This window comes from Mytilus californianus, unplaced genomic scaffold (genome assembly GCF_021869535.1).
Source record: "Mytilus californianus isolate M0D057914Y unplaced genomic scaffold, xbMytCali1.0.p SCAF_7, whole genome shotgun sequence".
In the NCBI taxonomy this organism is placed as follows: domain Eukaryota; kingdom Metazoa; phylum Mollusca; class Bivalvia; order Mytilida; family Mytilidae; genus Mytilus; species Mytilus californianus.
The window spans coordinates 69491866-69513794 of NW_026262723.1; the positions used below are offsets into that span (position 1 = coordinate 69491866).

General features: G+C 31.5%; 1 protein-coding gene across 10 annotated transcripts in view; it reads left to right on the top strand.

Moving 5' to 3' along the window:
- The window catches only part of LOC127709070 (paired box protein Pax-5-like), a 65816-nt gene that overhangs the window by 33040 nt on the left and 10847 nt on the right, over positions 1-21929 (top strand). For 8 of the 10 annotated variants that reach the window (XM_052214414.1, XM_052214408.1, XM_052214410.1 and 5 more), the window contains 3 exons: positions 9380-9545; positions 12125-12322; positions 18956-19185. In XM_052214414.1, the coding sequence (XP_052070374.1) occupies positions 9380-9545; positions 12125-12322; positions 18956-19185 (594 nt within the window). Of the gene's footprint in view, positions 1-6653; positions 7000-8817; positions 9089-9379; positions 9546-12124; positions 12323-18955; positions 19186-21929 lie in introns of those variants that run through there. The other 2 variants (XM_052214417.1, XM_052214415.1) reach the window with 2 other exon arrangements.

The following is a 21929-nucleotide window of genomic DNA, read 5'->3' on the forward strand; positions in this document are numbered from 1 at the left end:
CAACCGGACCACTTGGTTTGTTGGGACCTACAGAATACTTGGCTACTTTGACTTACCGACTTACTGGATCTCTTGAACTACCAGACTTCTACTCTCCTTTGACTTACTGACTTACTGGATCTCTTGAACTACCAGACTTTTACTCTCCTTTGACTTACTGACTTACTGGATCCCTTGAACTACCAGACTTCTACTCTCCTTTGACTTACTGACTTACTGGACACCTGTACCTACCACCACTAAAAGCGTATATAGAAAACACCTGCCAGACGCAAGCCAGGGATACAGTCATTGGTATACCACTTACACCAACAAAGTATCGTGTAGAACCAGAGGGAGTCAACATCAAGACGGACATTGTCACTAGTCCGTACAACTTCCAGAAGGCATGCCATCGCCGTTACTTCTGTACTCCATCCAAACCTAAAAGTAAGCGTTGTAGGATAGATTTCACAGAGGGATTTGACATCGAAGGCCCCGACCTATACTTCGCACACCATCTCATACTTCTATATCCTTGCCAGATCCAGAGGCCATTCAAACTGCCTTTGCCCTACAAGAACGATCAGACACTCCGTACAAACCTCAACCACCATGTCGGAGCAAGATGAAAGGGAAAAGAACAGCAGATACAACACTGCAAGAATAGGTTATTGTAGTCCGCAATATCTACCAAGATAGCCGGACGATAAAACCCAACATGAATGAATGAACTGGATCTCTTGAACTACCAGACTTCTACTCTCATTTGACTTACTGGATCTCTTGAACTACCAGACTTCTACTCTCCTTTGACTTACTATTGATATTTAGATTAATAGACCATAAAATTGAGAATGGAAATGGGGAATGTGTCAAAGAGACAACAACCCGACCATAGAGCAGACAACAGCTGAAGGCCACCAATGGGTCTTCAATGCAGCGAGAAACTACATACTTATATTTGACCCCTGGGACTTGCAGATCTCTTGGATTTAAAGCCTTCTTGTCCCCTTTGACTATGGATATCATAGGCAAAGACTATTTGATCCCTTTGATATACGAACTAACTGATGGATGCGTTAAGATGAGAAGTTCAATCAGTAAGACATTGATAACCATACAGATGTGTTGTCATGTAATTGTAGTCAATGCTTGACATCTTGGACTTATACACACTACATCACCCCTTTTACTTACTGAAAATGGATCTTTTGGGTTAACAAACTACTACATACCCATTGGAATTACAAAAATGGGTCTTTTGAACATAAATACTACCTGCTACCTTGGACTAGCTGACTATGGATATATTGGAAAAACAGACAACTAAACCCGATGGATAAATACGAACCATTTCGAGTCGGTGAATGAATTGTACATATTAGTAATGAAGACTTTTCTTGCGAGAATTCGTCGCCTTTGAATTTGCAGGGTTTTTTAACACAAAGACCCCTCCCCCAAAAAATAGATTAAATACATAAAATAAAAAATGTCGTTTCTGGTTTTACGGTTTTTAATACGGTATACTTCACTGTACATATTCGAAGGACTAGAGACGAATTTCTTTAATTATTATAGTGACGAACGGTCGAAATATTTGATAATCCTGGAAATACAATTTAATTCATACAGATCTTGCACAACCTTTATTCGCCCGTCAACGAGGGATTACTGTATACTGCTTGTCAGTACTTCTTTCCGTCATATTTATCGTTCGAATCCGCCTGGCAATAAGTTATGTAAATTTACATAGCGTTTTGTTCTATAAATGGATGCTCCCTTTTGATTTAGACTAGTTTAGATTAATTACGACTCGCTTTTTGTTCAGGATTACCAAAGAAAAAGGGAAATATAATTTTCAAACTGATCAAAAGCTTTAATTACACTGGCGAAATAGATATAAGGGATATAACAGAAACATAAAAAAATGGAATAACTGATACATTACAATTAAAACTGAAATGAATAATTAATGATATAAATACGAAATTTTAATTGGAAACATAATAAGTAAAACAAGATGAATGTATGAAATGGCTGAGTTAGCTGTTAAGAATATATTTTTCTCAAATAATACCGAGATAATGTAAGGGAGATATAACATAGACGGACCGGTATACTTCAATATTCAGGACAGAATTCAAATAGAACAACTTTTTTTTAAAAGATATTTATCACATGTATAATATTAAAGGTGAATTAAATTGCCTTTTCTCTTGAACTCAACAATGACCACTCTATGGCTGACCAGTTCTTGGTACGTATAAATAACTGCATAGCTTCTATAAGGTGAATATTGCGTTTTCACACCGACCAGTCAAGACCATTTTATCTTAATAAAATTACTGTACTAGCTAGCTAAGTTGTATACGACAGAAATAGGCATTCAGTCTCATAGTGTACACGAGACATAAATAGGCATTCAGTCTCCTAGTGTACACGAGAAATAAATAGGCATTCAGTCTCATAGTATACACGAGACATAAATAGGTATTCAGTCTCATAGTGTACACGAGACATAAATAGGCATTCAGTCTCATAGTGTACACGAGACATACATACTTTATGCGTTTAAAAGACTAATATTAAGGTCTATTGAATAATGAAACTTAGCCTCACTTTTTTTTAGCATAAAATGACTCAGTAGTTTACAAGCCCAAGCCCAATCGGGTTGTATGCAATGCAAATAATTATAATATCTTTGCATATGCGTAGTTTTGTACACAGTCATACACTTTGTAGTAAATTTCATTTCATTTGATTTTATTTTTTAAATAAGATTGAACAAGGCAATATGTCTTAAATTGTCAAACATCTTGTGTTGTTACTTTGAAAACAAGGAGATGTAGTAGATTACCAATGAGACAACTATATCAATCAAAGACCAAAGGGGATGTTAAAACCTATAGGACATAGTACGACATTCAACAAGGAGCAATACCCTTACCATATAGTAAGCTATATATAAAAGACTCCGGCATGACGAAATGTGCAACAATTCAAAAGATGAAACCAACGGCTTGATGTATGTTTAAACAACAACAAACGAAAAACAAAAATAAGACATATAAACTATAAACTAAGTTAATACACACATATAAACTAAATACTAGATTCATATAAACTAGTTCATATATAGTTCATATATAGTTGAAACACTGCACTATATCGAAGCGCTAAAAACCTTAATACATATTGTAAAATGGAATCTCGTCATTTAAAGGATTTTGTCATATCAAAAAGGTTGCCACTGGATGTTAAGCAACCATCAATCAATCAATCATATCTTAAAGGCTTTTGTCATGTGGGGAATTTGACGTTAATAGATCATTTTTTATAGTTTTAGACTCGGGACGATACAGAGCTTGTCATATTGTACATAGACGATACAGAGCTTGTCATATTGTACATAGACACTTGTTTGTTGTTGATGGTTGTTTATGTTTACGTGCAGATGCCTTTTCGCTGTTGTTTGGTTACTGTCACTGATGTATCTTGATCTAAACCTTTCCTTTTATCCCTATGTCATATACATTTTTGGGCATACACTCGAATATATTGAACAAACCATTCAGTTTTATGCTAAAAGATATCAAAATAAAAGTAAGTGGTCAGAAAATGAGTGCAAAAAATTGCCTTGCATGGAGTATCGAGTTCATTAAGTTTGAAAGTACTTCATTTTAAGAAACCCGCGCTTTCTCATGATTCCTTAGCCGCTTTCTAGCAGACAAATTCCAGTAGTAAGATAAATAAAAGAATGGGGATATTAACACATGTGGTCAATGCAAATTTAGATTTTGATTTTTTTCTGGAATTCATAGTCTTAGTCTGTCTGATATGTTAAATAGTGTTTAATATTTATGATCAATTTCAATAAAATTTTGATAGTAAAATAAAAGTTGAAGTAGATTAATAATCTGTTCCCATCGATTTCAAGAACACGTGTTACATGTCTTTTTGTCCATGTTAACCACATGTTGAGAACCTAATATAATATGGATTGTCCAGGGTGTTGTATGCTTTAAAATTGTGTTTTGTGTTTAATTATCTGTATTAATCGCTAAATTTTTTGTTCAAAGAAATTCACTTTTAGCCTCGTTTTCCATGTTATCACAGGTGGTTTACTCAGGACTTCTTGTATGGAATTTGAGGGGTTGTCTCACGGATGGAAAAACACTGAATTTGAGGGGTTGTCTCACGGTTGGAAAGACACTTTGTTTATTTCCTTCTTATGGACTTCATCTTTTAAGTGGAATAATAATAATTTTCCAAAAAGAAAATCTAATTGTCTCAGTGACTTGCACACAAATTGTATCTTCAATTATTCACAATTTCTATTAACGATCATAGCATCAAAGGAAAACTTGAAATAGACTCATTACTAGATTAGGAAGTCGTACAGGTTTATTTTATTGTTTGAAAAAATAATGGCGACAAATTACCTATGTGTTTCTTTTTTCTTTAGTTCCAAGTTATATCGTTATATGATCGATATATAATAAAAAAAAAAAAATCAACATAGTAAACGATATCAGACATCATAGCCTTCTTTAATATTTAACTAATTATACATTCCGGTACCAATAAAATATTTATGTATTGTTTTCTGCTTTGGAAAAAAGTAAGCATCCCTTGTACAGCTTCCGAATATCTTTGGAAATTGAAATTATGACCCTAGAATTGTTTACAATTGAAGAACATAAATCAAAGATATTCCAATTCTAAACTTCCGAGACATTTTTAGATTAAAAGTAATGTTTATAAGGTCGGTACTTTCAAATAGCATCATTTATGAATTAACAAAATATATGGAATTACTAATGGTTTTTATGACTTTTTCTAATGTTCTAAATGATGATTGTGTTTTTTTTATATCTTTAATGTATATAAGTTTACTGTATTATTCAAGTAAATTATGTTTTTTATGTTTGCTTTGGGAAAGATTTTTCATAACATAACTTTTTGTTTGTATAAAAATTGAAGATCTAAGTGCAAATAAGCTATATATTATTCATACTTCTATATATACCCTCTGTTTGCGATAAAATGTCTCCTTTATATGTGGTTTTTGTTTTGTACTCGGATATACCTTTATCTGTTTTTACTAAACGGCAGTATAACATATAAGCATATTTTTATAAGCATATATAGAGAGCATCTTAAACTCACCAAAGACAGTGGTGTCTGTTGTTTGTTATTTTGATGCTTTTTTTAAAAATTTTATTGGGATGTTTAAGCGTTGACAGAAGCACATCTTGTATGAAGTGCAGAATCGTCAACAGATTTCAAGACAACCAAGCTTGTCTTTTTAGTCGTATCATTGATTAGTCTGCATATCAACCTTGCATATGTTAAAATCAAGGTGTAATCCCATAGATAAATTATCATTAAAGTGCTCTCTCGTTTTACTTCCTTTAGTACTTGTATTCAGGAAATTATTCTTCAGTAAGTCTTTGGTTCTTGGAATATCCATTTATTGGTAACTTCCTTTGTAACAAACATTTCGAATGATTAGGTCTCTTAAGTTTCATTATTGTTATACTAATTTCAATAAAAAAATATTTAAAGGATTTAGTGTTTTAATGGATGGATGGGTAGGGATTTTTTTAGGGGGGGAGGGGTTCGAGGCGAAGTAAATCCTTTCAATTCAAAACTTTCATTTTCTTAAATAGAAATATATATGCACCTTCAATGCACAAATACCCATCCTGTTTGTTTTCTTTTTAAAGAAACTGTTTATAATTTTACAATGTTTCTATCTTTCCTCTGAGATGGATGGTTAAGTTCATTACAATATTTTTTTGGTATGCTCTGTTTTTTCTCAAAGAACTTAACGTCCTGACATTGAGACTCGCGTCCGACGGGTTGAATTTATAAGGGGTGGAGGTATTTTTTTCCTGGTAAGAAATCCTGGATTTTCCACAGTGTAGGTTTCCTCTTAAATCAAGACTCCCCAAACAACAGTAAATTATCTTTTTGATCTGAACTGTCTTCATTTAAAATCATAAACTCTGACCTACTTACATCTGATAACATCAATGATTAGATAATGCTTACTCATTGAATGAAGGAATTGATGCTAACTATGACAAAGTTCGTGCAAATTAATGTACGTCTCCCAATGTAATTGCACAATGATTGAGTTTTTTTTTTTAGATATTAAAAAAAAAATATTTATGGAATGACTTAATAAAGATAATATAAATTTTGTCATAAATCCAAGGGTTATATGAGGTATATTTTACTGTTTGGTTTTTGGTAGTTATACAGGAGGTCTCGTAGTTACAAACTTTAAACTGAATCTGTTAGAAGATACACCTGTTCGATGCAACACGACTATACATTAGTCAATATTAGCATTATTTTTCAATAAATGATTAGTACTGAAATTAATGTCGCATTTCATTTTCCTTTTGATAAATGAAATGTTTGTATTTCAGAAGGTAATTTGAGGTTATTTTGTCCGTTCTTTTGTTCCATTATATGGGACTCTTACCTGATTTTTCAGTCAGGATTCAATACACAGATGACAAAACTGACAAATGACTGAGTGTTCCAGTTGACTTGCGATGTTACAGGTGGGCTGGTCCCAAGGTTGAGAGGGCTGGACAATCTTTGATCGATGAACCGCGTCAAATAGAATCTTTAGATACATCGCTTATGAGGCTTGAATTATGTTGTAAACTACTACTGAAGTTTGATATTTATGATACATAATTTTTGACGATGACTCCGTCATAAAATAACACTCGTTAAAAACTTTGTTAAAATTCCAATAAATTGTTTAAAATTAAAGGAAACGTTTACATAGAGACAGAGTGGGGACAAGTCATCCCTAGACAGCCACAGTCTCAATATTTACTAACCTGTTTTAATTCGTGCGGTTTTCTGACCATCCGGATCAGTGAAGATCACCGACCCGAGGTGCCACTTGTTTAATTATCATGGATTTATCCACAGCTTACCGGTATCATAATCCAAATATAAATATGATGGATTTTTATCATTCTTGTAAGAGTAAGTTAGAAGTTCACTACACTTTAATGGGTTAATTGTGTAATCTATTTATTCTTTAATGTATTAAAACAGGAGGAAAATACCCTGATATTTACATGAAAATAGAAATGCTTAAAACATTGAAATTGAATCAACCATTTGAAATATTGTGAATAAATAAAATAATAAAATAATATAATTATTTATTTTCTATTAATTGAAATATTGACTTTGGCTAGTAATAACAATCACGAAATAATGGAGGTATTTATTGTTTAAAAATATTGACGCAAGTAGTATGTTTAAAGAGCATAAAAATGATATACCTTTATCTGTGTAATAGTGAAATTGATGATTGATACATCATGGTCTTTAACTTCATGCATATTTGACGAAAGGTCCCGAGCAGCAACTGAACCTTAATACTTATCTACCTGGATTAACGATTGTTTTACCTCGAGGTGTAAAATTAACTTTTCCGGACTATCGCGCACAAAATTAGTTTGATATCGACATGAAAATGTACACACGACTTGTATACAGTTGGTAATAGTGCGGAACCTCTCTACCATCTTCCCTTACATCATGACATCCGAGCGGCGTGCAGTGGCCGGATCAAAGCACATGAACTAATATTATTGTGATCATTGAAATATATAAGAACAAGCATAATAAAAGTTTACACGCCATGATGCTCCGTCGATTAAAATACGAATTTTTGCCAGACTCAAAACATATCTAAAAAATTTAGTCTCGGACAGTCTGTTAAAATATATCCCTGTATTTTTTTTCCAAATTGTAATTTGAAAAAGTGATAATTTATTCAGTTGACATTAAGTGGATGGTCAGAAATGTTCAAAGGAATATTTGAATCTATAAACCCATTGGCATACCCTGCTGGACATAACATTATATCTCTGTGGGCTTCAAACATTAGCCGTCTGTAACAGGAGATTTTTTGTAAGTAGCCAAAATAGGTTTCAAATAACTAGAAAAATGATGTTTTCTTTTTCGTCTAAGAATTGATATGTTAGAATGTTGGAAATCGCGAAATTTATCACAATCCTTGACAACTTCTGTTGCCTATAAAAATTACATCTAACGACGATATGTGCACATCTTTATAGGTTCATAGAGTAGAATTATAAATAAAATTATTATTTTTTTTAAATATTCAATGTGACAGCATTGTCAAGAAATGAGGACAAACTCTTTTTAACACATGGGATTGAATAACATATTTTGTGGGGTGTTTAATGATGTTTGTAATTATAAAATTAGCAAAACTTACTAATTTGGTATACGGTGCATCAGCTGAATGAACAAGGACATTGACAAGAAGATGGTAGCATTCTTGGACCTGTTTGAGTCATTCAAATCCTGAATTATATACATATGAATAAAAGGCTTTGTGCAAGCTTAAACAGTATATAAAAGTGAAGAAAGGTTAAATGTTCAAATTATGAATTCAGATTGTTAATAATGATGTCAAATTGAGAGATATATTTTTTACTGTCTCTTTGATAACAAGGATGATTATCTTCTGATCACAGCCTTCTGAATGTTGGTGTATAAAATAAAATTGACAAAATAACAATTAGAATTATCTTTGACATTTCGTCCGGAACGTGTGAGACAAAAATAAAAATAAGTGGAATTTATACGTGAAACAATCAGTTATTTGAGAACAAACTAATTATCTCATATTTAAAGTTTTGAATTGTTTTAAGGACTTCAAATTCAATTTAAGTTGGAAATGACTTCGCCTGATCACAACAGTGATCGGTGCGCTTGACTGGTCTCCGTTTCTAATGAATCTATAGACCGCATGGATTGCTCACTGAACCCTCACTTCAAAATAAACCTATTGCGTTGAAGGGTCGCTACAATAATAACAATAGTAGTGTTAAACAGGTACCCGGGTTTTGGTTCACACACATATCCCATAACAGAAGAGATATCGCAACCCTGACTATCGGACGGTTTATTAATTAGCGAACCATGCAAAACACGTGGCCGGGGGCATATGGACCACCCTCCCATCTAACCTACCAGCTTCCCCCTCGCCACACTTATGATGTATTTGCTGGTAATTACGATGCCTTTGCAGGTAAAATATTATATAAACATTTTATTGACATTTTTTCAGCTTTACATATATCAATCTTTTTTTCAGATGAGTGTTTGGAAGTATAACAATTTAATTTTTCCGATAATGTTTTATGTTTTTGATACACCTTTAATCAAAATAAACGTTTGTACCTTTTGCATTCAGATCTTTTTTGACTTGTGTTTTTGTGTGTGTCAATAATATTCAAAGTTTAACTAAAAACAACGGCGAACTTTATAATTTATCCATGCCATATTTTAACTATAAATAACGATTAACTTTATATTACAGGTCATGGTGGAGTAAACCAACTTGGAGGAGTATTTGTCAATGGAAGACCATTGCCTGATGTTGTGCGACAACGAATTGTTGAACTTGCTCATCAAGGAGTACGGCCCTGTGATATATCTCGACAGCTCAGGGTCTCCCACGGATGTGTCAGTAAAATTCTTGGCAGGTCAGTAGTCCATTTTCTTCCATCATGGTGTTTTCATGGGTAAAGGTTCGGTAGCGTGGACCCGAGTAATTTGGAGAAAAAAAATTGTAAAACGTGAATGAAGGAAAATTCCCATTAAGCAGCTTCTATTTGTGGTTTGAAAATATTATTCGGATTTTTAGTATCATACTTTTTTTATTTTATTTTTTTAAAAACATAAATATTAATTTCTCTAATCTCAATTGAAACATTTGAAATGATCATAAATATATCTTAAGAAAAGATTTCTCCTATTACTGATGTTTTGTTAAGATATTTATTACTTAAAAAGTTCTGTTAATTTTTTTACCCAATGACTTATTTTTTATAAGTTTACTACAATACAGTACATTAGCAAATTTAATATTTTAGATTTTCTATTTAGATACATATATTTCGAATACATTAATACCATGTAGCGGATGTTGACAGTTTTATTTATCCATTAAATAAAATGCCATTATTGTAAAGTTAATATTTTAAAGAATATTTTAGACATGATAAAACCAAATAATATTTATTTCTGTTAATAGTATTTTCAAATAAAAAGCTCGTATGCAACAAACAATGCTATTTATAACTCTTTTCGGAGCTTACCTAATATAAATTCAGCTAATAGTGTTCGACTTTGATTGAAACGAAGCGTTGAAGATAGTAAGACTGACCAATTATGTTTTTTGTTAATTATACATAAAATCAAATCCATTTTTTAACAGATCTTTTATTTAAATTAAAAAATACAGGATGAAGCTTATTAAAAAAAACAGAAAAAAAACATGCACTTTATACTAAATTATAACCAAAAGAACCGCAAACAGTTGACTTTAATGAAAACTAAAATCAGATAAACTGTAATGTTTTTAATACCGACAGAAGTGCGATTTTATATTCTCTATGTTTATGTGTAAATCAGGTTTCCAACATTGATACCTAATAAAACATCAAATTAATGGTTTTCCTTTTTTTCTTTATTGGCAACAAATATTACCAGTTAAAAATACAGTGTCATTGTTCATTATAATTTTGATTATATTTTGTTCATTTAAGCAAATACAATATATCGATACGTGACACTATTAAAATAACAGTAAATATTTAGTCTATTCATATCAAAGAGTCTATTATTGTACGGCGCTGTGCAACCGCCTAACGATAATATTTTTTCTATCTATCAATAGTAGTTCTGATTGTTTTGATTTGAAATGCAAATTGGGTCCAAGTGTTTGCTATAATATCGATAACTGCATGGAAATATTTTTTTTATTGAACGGATCAGTGAGACATTCAAATGTACTAAATGGCCACTTTTGATATTGAAATTTTTCTCGAACTTATGAATATAATTAGGGCATTATTATTTGTTAAGTGTTTGATGTATTTTTATCCAAAGCAGCTATTCCGGAAAGGTGGATAATAATTTTCTGATGGCACAATTTTCCAATCATTTGAATCAGAATAAAATTTAAAGGATGTTAATTTTCCCCCTTAAATACCATCCTCGCAGTGACGGTATTTATTTCTTTTCCTTCCGATATTTTGATTTTCAAAACCAAAGTCCTAAATTAGAGGTGAATTATGAGCAGCCCAGTAACAAATTAAGCGGACAAAGGGATAATTACTGGATAGAGAGGGACATAGGCTCCATTCATAAAAAGACAGGTTTATGACCGATGTACTAAGGATTAACATGCGTTTAAATTGTTAGAAGAAAATAAAACATACTGATCACGGATAAGTACGTACTTTGTACCCCTTGCCCCAGTACCCTCTACCTCACAAGATAAGTTTTAATTTATCTTCCCCAATTATATGAATTAACCGACCAATGCGTTATTCTTCATCGACGAAATGCAGTGTTGTTTTACAAATTCGACTGTTCAGCCCTAATCTCAAATCGCTATCTTCTTTCATTGATACATACACTGAATTAAGTTTGAATAAGACAAGAAAAGAGCGTTTTTCATGGCCATTGAAGAGCATCGAACTAGCTTCCTGAACTTAACACGTGCTTAATTATGCGCAACAATAGGAACATAAAGCACTACTGTTAAATGAATATTTTGGAAACATTTTACCTGAATAGACCTTGATTGCTAGAGGGGTATATTTATGGTTATCCTCATCTTCAGCAACTCGTGATGTATCCTCGTCCATCCTGCAGGTAAATAAAGGGAGGGTTCCAAAACTTTCTTAAATGGTAAAAATCAATTAAAACAATAGATCAAATTCAAGGGTAGTTATTCCATTGTAAATTACCTTTCATGATTTTCCGAAATAAATGAAAATTCATTGATTGATTTTTACCGATTAACATATTCACAAAGTGTTGTGTATTACTTATACGATTCATTTTTAAATAGAAATAAATAAAATTGGCGATGAAGTAAATAACGAGAAAGTAGACATTGCATATTTTACAAACATATAGACAAAGGCTCTTTGCATAGATTTTTAAAAAGAAAAATTAAGGAAGTAAAATGAACGTTTACGATCAATTTTCAGTGATGACTGTTTATTTGATCATTTTCTTTGTATGTTATTTTTGACTGTTCTTATTTCAGATATTATGAAACTGGTTCTATTAAACCAGGCGTGATAGGAGGTTCAAAACCAAAAGTAGCAACACCCAAAGTAGTGGATGCAATAACTCGTTATAAACATGAAAACCCTACCATGTTTGCTTGGGAAATCAGGGACCGACTGCTGTCTGAAGGAGTCTGTACATCAGAAAATGTCCCAAGTGTTAGCTCAATCAATAGGTATGTATCAGTAGACCATACTTTGAATTGAATTGCATTTTTTTGTGTGAACCGTCAAAGGAGCTGACAGGTCTGGACACATCACAAAATTGTATTCCTAACATGTAATGCCTAAATGAATAGCTTCCAATTTTAATGGTGATTTTACTATACTTTTTCATTAATAAAAGGAAATGTATTAATTAAAAACTTAGTGTACAATCCATCTGTTGCCAATGCACTTTCCACACATACTGTTTTGTGTCTCCACACCTTAAATTAATTCCTGAAAACATGTTTATGTGTTTTTAGATTGTATGATGATACTTTCATTTGTGGTGCAATGAATGAAATAGTTTGCGAGCTTTACATGTAATTTTTAATTACCCCCTCCCCATTTGTTCCTCCAGAACCTGTTTGTAACTGTAAAATAAAAAGCAAAAAGTGTCACGATAGCACTTACAGTGTTAAACGTGAGTTCTGGTCACCCATATAACCCCTTTCACAGTTTTCCAGCTTGCATTTTTTATTTTGTGGAATATTTGTACACATTCTAAAAAAAGTTTACCAAAAATACCAAACTCAAAGGTAAATTCAAAAAGGGGGAAGTCCATAACAACTGGCAAAAATAATCGAACCGTTGGACTTTATCAACCTACAGAATGAATGGAAAACAACTGTCATATTCCTGACTTGGTACACACTTTTGCCGAAAAAAATGGAGGGTTAAACCTGGTTTATAGCAAGTTAACCCCCCCCCCCCCCCCATTAAGGTGTGCATACTGTCAGGATTGGTATGTTTGTTTGTTATTGATTTTAAGAATGAGTGAATCTAGTTGATATTTGTTAGATTTGCAGCATGGTGTTCTATTTGTCCACTCATTTCCTACAATTTTCAAACTAGAAAGATTTATTTTGTCGAATATATTCTTTTTTTGCTAAATTTCCTCCTTCCAGGGTAGACACAATCTTATTTTGTTTGTATCTTATCTTGTTTGTATACATGGTTTATACTTTACATATTGTCAGTATGAGTTTGGTTTATTAATCATGGAACTGTAACTGAATTTTGTCCTCAATAATGTCTTTTCTATGCGAAGCATACAGGCATCACATTTGTCAAGCTTGTGGACATTTGCTTTTTTTGCTGAAACGTTCTGTAGAAGCATTTTATTCATTTTCTAGCTTGACAAAATTATTTATATAAAATGTTGAATTATTGCTTAAAAATCACATTTTTTAAAAGCAATGGCAATAAAATATTTTGAATCCGTTATAGAAAAAGTTACTTATTATTCGACTTTCTTTTCTTATTTACTTTCATTCTCGTCTATGAGTGTCACTAAAAAAATCAATCAGTTTGTTTTGTGTATGGGCAGAAGGTATTCACTGTATATTACACATTTGTCTCCATTTTCATTCTTGGAAAAATTAAAAACAAACTGTTTTTGACTAATGCTGAAGTCTCTTAGAGCATTTCAATTTGTTTTTGGTCGGATATTTTTATTTGAATAAAAACTCATCATTGAATAAAAACTCATCAAAGATACCAGGCTTATAATTAATATTACAATTCTTGTTACGTGTGAAACAGAAGAATTTGAAGCATAATGACAAAACAGATATCTGTCATAAAACAATTTTATTGACACTTGCATGGTTAAACGATTTAACATGTTCTATTATAATTATATAAACAGTTAAATAGTGTACTTATTTTTTTATGTTCGAGCATATACACTACCATCGTTTCTGAAAAATGGGGTATGCTAGTATGTGATTCCAAGATGACAATCTGATGATAAAGTGTCGTCTGCTAACTTCAATTTAATGTATGACCCATATAATCTCTAATTTAGAAATTGAAATAATGCACAAAATATCTACTATACGTTACTTGCACAAGAAAAAAACCCGAGGAAGTTATTCCAGCCTTATAGGTGTAGCCTGTTGTGTCAAGTTGATAGTCTTTAGATGTTTGCATACAAATTTACTATTGCAATGAAGCAGAACTTGTATTGAGAAGTTGCACCAGCTATACCGATCGTCTAGGGAATCTCGCGGAGACATTGCCTTTGAAATCAAAACTTCGGTCTGGAAATTATGTAGTTAATATTTGTAAAACACACGCGCTAGGTCGCGGGCATTTATTGTGTCATGAAGATTGCCTAACCTAACCGTTAACGAATAAAACAAACTCATTTTGTAAACATTCTAATTAGTAGTACACATTTAACGTAACAACAATCCATACATCAAAGCAATCACAAATCGCTTAAGACCACCATGGTTAAAAAATTAGGAAGATGAAATAGAAAGTATATATCATAATATATATTCCACACTATGCTGTACTCAAGTAGTGTTCAGGTTCATATGTATATATACCGCCTATATATTGATACAAAAAATACCTTGGTGAGTCGAACAGTAACTTCATGTTTGGAAAACTAATAAAGTTTCTTTGAAATAAAGACGTTAAACAAATATTGACGAAAAGTTATCAATGATCACTTTCTGAAATTTTGTTAACAAGATGATTATTAATAACAATAAATAAACTATGAAAATGTTTTCATTAATATTTTTTATCTTTAATATTGAGGTAACATTTCCACTCGTTCCGTTTGTTTGATTTTGTCAGTATTTGTGGACTTCCCTTTTTTGAACTTACATTGGAGTTCGATATTTTTATTATGCTTATTTTTAGATTAGAGTAGATTTCAAGCCAGTTAAAAAGAACAAAATGTGAAAATAGGAAGAAAACTCCATTTACCAAGCTCATAATTTTTCTACTTTGAAGCTTTACGTAAAGCTTAAATGTCTTTTGATTCCTTTTCTGTACTTTTGAAGATATTGGGATTGTTTGAAATATAATAAATCCTTTACTTTTTTTTTCAGAAAAAATAAATAACTCATTCATATTTTCTATAATCTGTCAAGCATCTGGCCCTAAATGCATACGCATCTTTCCCTCATCCTCTGTTGTAATGAAAGGTACAGAATAAAAGAAAGATTCTTAATTTCAGTTTTGTTAACGTTGATTTCTCCCCCATCATTCACTGACAGTTTAATTTGCCAGTAATGGAACGATATCAACAAACCATGGAGCGAGGCCATTACGCCACTTGTCGTCATTATAGCTAAGGAAAATTTTCATTACAGTTTTATTATTTCAACTCGCTATTATGAGAGAATTTGTCAATTTTGCTGCTTCGTTTATCACATATTAAAGCTATACACAGAGAAAATGGCAAAGGACTGTGCCACAATTATAAGTCAGCCAGGCGGAAGTGTACCACATAAATGCATTTTCTGACTGAATTTGACGTTGACCTTACAGCTGTCATCAATTCAGCCTCTGTCTTCTTAGTATGGTCAGAGTTATATTAAATGAGACTTAGATGAAATCCTATATTAATACTTGTTTTTTATTAATAACTAGTAACTATTAAAAAAATGTTTTTATTTTTAATATGCATCGTTATAGAACTCCTCAATTTTCCTCTTGTTTTTTTTTCAAATGCTAGTATCGTCACATTTTCAAAACATTGTGTTTTGTGTTTATATGTAATTCTAGAAATCGTTCAGAATAATAGAATGCAAAAGAAACTCAAATGAATAATACTTGATTTTTGTTTACTTAATAATATAAAAATCATTAATTTGTACTTCAAATATATTCTCTGTGTCATTTATAGAAAATAAAAAAAAGTTTTAAGCACCAGCTGGTGGAAAAATTTTTTTTGTACTTTAGTTAATTTTAGGAAAAATAGGGCGGTGCGTACACGGAAATCTATATTGAACATAGGGAATACCGATGTTATATAAGAAAAAGAATCAATGTATAATCTAATAAAAAAATTCCGCAACTGATGATGACCAACTAGAAACGAAAATTTAATATTTTGTCTGTGTTATAAGTCTAAGTATCAATAATGCACGTGTATAACATTGACTTCATTAAATTTGAATGCAGATATACCTCCATTAATGCCCGGTCATGTTGCTGTCTCCCATGAGGAAACATTCTGTAAGAGATATATAATTAATAATGCAACAAAATTGTTTCAATATAATATTAGTACAAACTTTGTTTTGTTTCATTGACAGCAGTATAAAATTTTAATCGAAGTTATTAATTATTTTAGCGAAAATTTGTGTTATGAGTAAGCAGATTGCATTGAACAACATTTATCGAGCGGTAATAAACATAAACTTGCATGATGCTGTAAAGATTGTTAAGGTTCCGAAAAAAAAATATTACGGGAGAAAATTTCTGTAAATGTTACTATACAGTTAAGAACCGAATTATAAGAAAAACATGTTACAAATACACACAGACAAAAATGTTAGATCGCCATTTACATTGAGGTTCTTTCATTTTAGAAAATTTATAACTATATTATTATTTATTATTGGAATGTATAATTATCAAGTCAGCTTCATAGAAAATAACCTCAAAATTGGTGTACCTATTGTATGGCAATGAATAGCAGTGCAATAGACACTGTAACTGACATCTTGCCCTCGAATTGGGATGTGATTGTTGTGTTGTCAGTGTAGAAGGGAAATAAAATGGTATAATTGCTTGTAAATTTGAAACTGTTTCGAGGTTGCTTGCGTGCCTAATCACCATTACGACTGCAAAATGAAAATACAGTATAGGTTACGCTTAGTATTGAATTTTTATGAAGAATCATTGGGTACATCGATTAGAAAAAACCGGGTGTGTTGTGATTCGAGTTGGGGTGAAACGGGTGCACTAAGTTGTTTGGTACTGATGGTGTGCATCCAAGTGGATGAGATCATATGACAAACCACACACTATTATACCAATAGAAATTATACAGTTGAATTGGTCTATATCATCCTTCTTACAACTTTATTTCAGCATATCCTCTTCAGTTCATGTATATTTCGTGCTTACTCGAATTTGTTTGAATAGGTCGATTCGGTTGCGTATATAAAACAATGCAAAATAGTCTATAGAATAGAGTTGCTCTTTCGTTTAATGTCTGCATTATTTGCAGTCCCATACGTTTTGAGTTAGACTAACAGCAACACAGTTTCCTCTTAGATATCTTACATATTTTTATCCCAAACAGTTTTAGAAATTCTTTCGATATTTTGTGTTAAGGTTTTCTGCTATAGCTCGAAACAAAGGGTTCTAAAACTTGGCAAGCAATTTTAATTAGTAGTTGTAGAACAATAACCCTCATGCTAAAACAAAGAAGGACATAGTTTAATACCACATGGAAACTTTTCATTGTGCCTTTCCTTAAGATCATATGACTTCGTTGGAGAGTGTCAGTTAATTTTCAAAAGATATTCGATTGTCATAGGTCAAGTGTTTCTTTGTACTATTGTCAAAAGAAAACCATTTACTTTTTAAAGTATAGATAAGATTAATTTATCGTTTTCTTCTTAAATGTTTTGACAAAATACAAAACCTTCTTGGTTTTTCACCTTGGTGTAGAAAACAAAAGTGTTGGTTTTTGAAACCGAATCTTTGACTCAGCATAACGTGCACGTATTTTGCATTTTTGCCTTTGAACCTGTAAATTTTTGTGATTGAAGGTTGATTAAATCGATTATGATAAAGATCAAGTTTGTTAAATACTTAAACAGTAAAAGCCATTATGTGAAACTAACACTTCCAATTTCTTATAATTTTAAACTGCCACACATTCAAACTATTGTTAAAACAAATATAATATTAACAATAAAACATAAGTTGATATTATCATTTTTTAAACATTGTATAACTCATTGGGTTTGAATATAATTTTTAGCTATAAATTATAAACAATAATACACGTTTTTTGTTCGATTTGTCAATTAAGTATTTGTACGTTTTGTCGCAAATTCTGGTTGAATTTCATATCTTGTTGATTAATTTCTACACATGTCAAAATGAATTTGTAATTTTTATTTCCATAAAAAATTACGATGATAGTTATTTTCCTGAGTAGTCCATGATTTTATAGTAATTGAAACATTGACTGGTTTGAAACGTGAATGGTTTCTTCATTTGTGGTATCGTCGCTTGTTTTACACTGGGGAGAATTTCCGTTCTGCATCATTTTAAACACGTAAAAGAGACGTTTTCTGATTTATTACCCACGGATTTGAACAAAAACTCATATTTTATCGAATAATAGGAATATAACGTAATGTTATCACTGTTCTTAGATATGCTCGTCTTTCATCCTCTTTCACCAATCTCAAAGAAAAGATAAGAATGTTACGACATACTGAAGGGCACCAGACAGTGTTCTGTATGCGTCAATCTCTTGTGAATACAACATGGTGGTTCTTTAATAATGAATTCATTCATACCAACATCATTGACTGCAAAGTCTACAGGAAATATAAATTCTATTAACTGTAATATTTCTTTTTTAATATATTTCGTTGGTTTAAAAATGAATATCGTCCTTCATATAGAAAACTGTGATGACCAATTATTGCAAATAGATACATACATATCTTAGAAGTATTAGTTGTTGAATTCATTTGGCTCCAACAATAGTTTGTCTTATTTGCTATATTGCAATTCAGTTTTTTCCTATCTGTCTGTCGTTACCCTTCTCATTTGAAAACAAATTTAGATAGATCATGTGAAATTAATGAACTTTTCATTTATTTTAGGATTGTTCGAAATCGTGCTGCTGATAGTAATCGATCTATAGACCAAAAGAGTCCACCGTTACCAAATGAAGCACATAGCCCATCGATGCCACATTCAAATTCTCCGAACGGAGATGCGATGCAAAGAGCAGGAACATACTCAATAACAGGAATACTTGGAATTCCACATCAACCACCTCAGAACATGTCAGACCCAAATGCCATCAAAAGGAAAAGAGAAGAACAGCAAGGTAAGTTGCAATACGAAAACCTTTTACAAGAATGAACTCTTTTTGTTCATACTTGTACTGGAATATTGTTTGATACTCAACTTAGTTCTTTTAAGCCATAAATTTACACGGTTTTATAGATCTTAATATGTATAAGAAGATACATTTTTGGGCTATTATGTTCTATTACACTTTTCATGTATTTTGAAGTATTATGCTTTGTGGGAATTCATTTTAGAATTTATGGAAAACATTTCCTTTAGGTTTGTGAATAATGTCTGGGCAAGCAAAATCATGTGAGAACGAAAACAAAACAAAATTAACAGAAAAAGAACAGGTTATCAGTTTAGGTTTTTTTCCTAAGACAAGATGAGAATCAGTTTCTATATAACAACATGTCCAGATGAAAGAGATAGGAAATTGTAAGACAAGAAACGCCTCCCTCAGAGATATCAGATAGTTTGTCCAAAACAATACCTGCAATCAATTGAATAAAGACCATACCATAGTTTTGTTGATTTGTTTGCCATCACGCTAGAGTTATCAGACAATCTCCGAGGACAAATCTTACGCTTAGTCGGAGGGCATTGTTTCTATTAGAACAGCATTGTGAATTTAAACTCGTATGTCACTGCTATAAAATAAATTAATCATCAAAAGGTTTGCTTGTAACAAAGGCATGCCGGGTAGCTATGGTCCCAGTTAGGTTGATGAAGTCAGATGCTATCTTTCCTGGATACCTGAAAATCATCTATTGAAGAATTAATTGATTTTTAAATAATTCATAAACAGGTTGCAAGTTGTTTGTGACAAATATAAAATTAACAAAGATAGCAAAAAAAGATGCTTAATTTACAAATTTTTAATGACAAGGTATATTATTTATCCGTTTATTCCAATATGATGCGAATATGAAGCCTCTTTTCAAAGATAAAATCAGCAATTAAGGAAATGCATTTTTTATTTTTAATCCGAACAAAACAAAATTGAAATAAAAATAAGCCTGTAATTTTTAAAATGTTTCCATTAAATTTCAATTGCTTAAAAGTACTATTGAATCATAAAGAAACCCTAAGCATACACCTGTCAGAATTGCTACCTGAATCTTAAAAATATCAAATAACTGATTTTGTTTAGATTTCGATACTTTTAAATTATTTTCTTTTTTCATTAATCAAAAATACCTAAAGTTAACTGAAATAAATATGAAATATAGTGTAATATTTTAAAACAAATGATTTATTCATCTTATAGTGAGCATATCAAGTTATTAGATATAATAAAGTGTATTTATTAAACCAGTAATTTAGGCGTTGAATGCCATTTGTTTTGATTGAAATCGGAAGATTTCAACCCAAACTGTTAATTCAATGTTTTTAAAGCATATCCATCCTTTAATGAATCAATCGATCAAGCTGAACAACTTATGCATTCTTGTGTAATGGACCCACATTTATACGTCTTTTTCACCGTTTTTTCATCACTTTCTTTATAAAGCAACCAGCCATTCAGCTGTTAGAGTCTTTTGTCAAATAGAATGCAAGTCATTTGGCTGATAATGTATAAAATTTTACAGCTACGTTGTGTTAACAAGCAAATAAATATACAAATCAATGATGTGAAAATCTACAACTCATCTTATTTTATTGACTTCATTAGAAGGCGTAAACTTCTTTAGTAAACTATAACAAATTTGTGCAACATTTGGAAAAAATAAATATGAAAAGGATCAAGGTTCATTAGGTTTAAGAATTGTATTTGCAAATAAGAAAATTAAGCCCACACATAAATAGAAATATGGTTAATATTAAAACATAGTTGGCTATTTTTCACTATTAACGTAAAATAGATACTATTACACCGTTTTTTTCATCGTGAAGAAGTCCGATTAGGGTTGAAGACGTCTTGATATATAGATAAATTGTGTCTGTCGGTAGCTGTCTCATGGGCGTTGACCATACATCTCCTTTTATTGATACTTTCTGCAATATGTTAATGTTATTCAAGAAAAACGTGTACTGATATTATATAATACGATTTTTTTTGATAAAAAAATCGAATAAAAATGACATATGCTAAGACATGTTCCTGCACATAAAGATGGATATTTTATAAAGTTGAAACTATATTTGATTTTACAAATGAAATGGCATTTAAATTGAATAAAATGATATGTCGGGTATGTGCAAATGAGACAAGAATTAAACAGCATAAAACAGTTGACACTTTTAAAACTAGCATAGTTAGACATCAACGAGAAAATAAAAAAAGTCTTTTAAACATGTATTCGTACTTGTTCATTTTAATGATAAATCATTTACCAAGGAATGCAGTTTATTTATTTGTAAAAACAAAATTGGATGCCTCCTTTGGACTTTTCTCTTGCAAAGACATTGTCTGTCAATGCAAGATATATGATGACAAAAATTCGAAGTGACAAGTATAAATAATTGTGTAAATCTTACAAAGAACATAACAATAAATTAAGACGGTTTGTGTAGCATGTAAAGAAGCAGTCACTCAGTGGTAATTCAATCATTATAATGTAGTTACTATTATAAATTATCATGGAAGCAACTAATTCTCTAAATCAGATTGCTTTGAACATATACACTTCCAGACTGGCTTCATTAAGACCTTTATATGTTGTTTTATTAACTTCTTTCCATTGCAGTAACAAGATTTGTCTCTTTTTCTTGTCGTTAAAAAGGAACAACTCTTGATTGTGTCAGTGACTTAATGCGAATCACTTCCGGTAATCTGGT